Genomic DNA, 2,899 nt, shown 5'->3' with positions numbered 1-2,899 from the left:
CTGTCTATCTATATATGTGTATGTATATGTATATGTATCTGTATGTGTATCTGTATATATATATTTATGTATATATATATATGTATATGTATTTGTATATTTATATGTATATTTATATATATATATATATATATATATGTGTGTGTGTGTGTGTGCGTGTGATCAATCCGTACCCGGTTGGGTTGGTCGATTCGTAATATTTCAAGCTGCTAACGACTTCTATAAGTCATAGCAATGGTGGTTATAGAATAGACAGGAAGTTCATGAAGTCGTGAAAAGCGTGTAAAAACATACAGGCATGAAAATATGAAAACATGTATAAAAAAATGTCAAGACATAGACAGTTATAGCACGTACATAAGACAGCTAAAGTACGTACATACATTTGTGTACATAAAGTATGTTTGTATTTTTTTCATCTAATATATGTACATTTGTATCAGATTAAATCAGTCCACATGTGTTGAATTTAGGTGTTTCATTAGAAGGCTATGATTTAGGTATCCATGATTTTTTTCTTCGTTCTTTTAATACGCCTCTCGCCCGATCTCGGCCTCTCCTAATAAATACATTTTCTTTTACAAACTATGTATTTACCATCATAATGACAACTCTTGTATTTTTAGAATTATACTGTATGTAAGTAAGTACTAATTACCTTCATTGATATTTACTGGTTACGGATCACCAAAATTGTTATATGATTTGATTGGATTATCAAAAATCACATATTCGTGACGTGATTTTTTGTTGAAAAGGCAGGCCAGTCACAAGTGACTCACAACTCACCATGGGCAGGGACCACAGGGCACTGGCCAAGTGGCCAACAGGGTCTGCCGGTCTGGTTTTATATTTTTCTAAAATACATAATATAGGTTGTAAGAGTCCGATTTTGTATAGACACCGTTTTCTCTCTACCGAGTTGTCCGGGTCGTTGCCTTCTTCTAAATGAAACAGGTTATTTATGACCGAGTATGTACATGTACAAAAACATAAATATGGTATTTATACGTGACCCTCTCTCTCTGTAGAGAGTAGAGAGAAGAAAGAAAATATGGCTGAACGGACTAACGTCCGTAGGACATAAAACAGGGCTAGGACGCCGCGGAAACCAAAAGCGTTTTTCCGAACACCCTTTCTCCTTCACTTTCACTCAACACACACACATTGTTCAGTCACACACGGGACGGACCTACAAAAGTATGCTTATTTTTTGAAACAAAATTACATTTAGGATACCTTGGAGGCCTCTTGGGTGCCTCCAAATGGGGAAAAGCATTGCGGACAGCAATAAAAGAAATAGGGACTCTACAGCTACGCTTTCGGTGATAAATATGTATGTAATTTCATTTCGTAGATATTTTTCTCGAAACAAAAAATATATGTATATATAGTGCACCATACAGTTTGTATTACTATGTAAATATGCAGTAATATTTACCTTTTTTTATCTTCGATATGTCAATAGTTTACGTAAATACAATTATCAACCCATTTCTGCAGAGGAGCCTTTTTATCTCCGAGCGGGTTTGGACTTTGGAGTCTTTGGGCTAAATGTTATTATGACGTATGTTTTGATTGGCTAATAGCGTATCAATTACACTAAAGATTAAGAAGTTGAAGAACATTATTTTTGCATTTTACTTTATTTTTGGTAAATATACAACACAAAAAATAGTACATACAGTGAGAGTGAGTATGAGTCATAGCCTTCTCTCTTGTACAATTTAGAATTTAGAAATAGAAAGGTACATAGTGAAATGATTGGTCCAGAAAGTAGAAACTTCACACTTCACCCCATTATGAGTAGCTACACATCACATGCCGTCAGCCGTCAATTAGAATTCTACATACTTTTGACTTTTGAGCTGTTGTGCTCATCGCGGCTTTGAGTTTGCAGTCGTGTGGACTGAGTGTAGTTGTGAGTCGTGAGTTGTGACTTGTTTACACGCACATGAGTCACATAACATTGTATATTACAATTGACTGTTGTTGTATTTATTTGTAGGATGTGTGGTATTTACTATTTCTAGATAAAATAATGAAGAACTGAGCTTTTTAATATTTATATATATATATATATTATATTAAAAATAGCCAGGATTTGAAATTTTGTATGATAGTGCGTTGCTGGTATCTGTGTCATTCACTAACAAGGGCGACAGAAACCATGGGTTTATCAAACTATCAAAAAGAGTCCTTGATGGCATCGAAGCACTCTTGGTACGTGTTCATGGGGAACGTTTTGGAATGGTACGAGTTTAGTGTATATGGTTACCTAGCACCCGAGATCTCTGCCAATTTTTTCCCAAACTCCAGTACTGGAGTGTGGGTTGGACATACGGTGACTTTTATAGCGCGGCCGTTTGGTTCGCTCGTATTCGGCTGGATGGGTGACAAATTTGGACGTAGATTAGCCTTGCTGACATCCATGTTTGGAATGATTGTCGCCACAGTTGGAACAGTAAGTGTGTCTACTTGCGCATCTTCTACTAATTTTTCACATATTGCGCTGTCCGAAATCAAGACAAGGATCTGATACACCAATATATATAATTTATGCATTGACTATTCAGTATCCTTTTGATACTTCCTAGTGTATAGGTATGTACATGCATATTAAGTTAAAAAGAAGTAGAGTAATCGTCTGTAAATGGAACGATTCAAAAGGTGTATTTTGCTTTACAGTTCCGTTGTTGGACGTACGCAAGTGTACACATGTTAGAGAGCTATCATAATAGAAAAACATACCTTATATGTACAGTTACATCAGCTTTTCGCATTATGTCTATGAATATTACATACATATATATACATATATATATATATGTATATATACATATATATATATATATATATATATATATATATACTATACTATATACTATATACTATATAC

The 2,899-nt window shown here is 34.6% G+C and overlaps 1 protein-coding gene across 1 annotated transcript in view; it reads left to right on the top strand.

Moving 5' to 3' along the window:
- The first annotated feature begins 2,004 nt into the window (after positions 1-2,004).
- SARC_08937 (hypothetical protein) overlaps positions 2,005-2,899 on the top strand; it is a 4,265-nt gene continuing 3,370 nt past the window's right edge. Inside the window, exon 1 of the mRNA XM_014297066.1 lies at positions 2,005-2,464. Within this exon, the coding sequence (XP_014152541.1) occupies positions 2,117-2,464 (348 nt within the window). The 5' untranslated portion in view covers positions 2,005-2,116. The remainder of the gene's footprint in view (positions 2,465-2,899) is intronic.

The sequence above is a fragment of the Sphaeroforma arctica genome (assembly GCF_001186125.1).
Source record: "Sphaeroforma arctica JP610 unplaced genomic scaffold supercont1.856, whole genome shotgun sequence".
In the NCBI taxonomy this organism is placed as follows: domain Eukaryota; class Ichthyosporea; order Ichthyophonida; genus Sphaeroforma; species Sphaeroforma arctica.
Note: the sequence above shows the minus strand (reverse complement) of the source record. Positions and strands in the feature narration are given on the sequence as shown.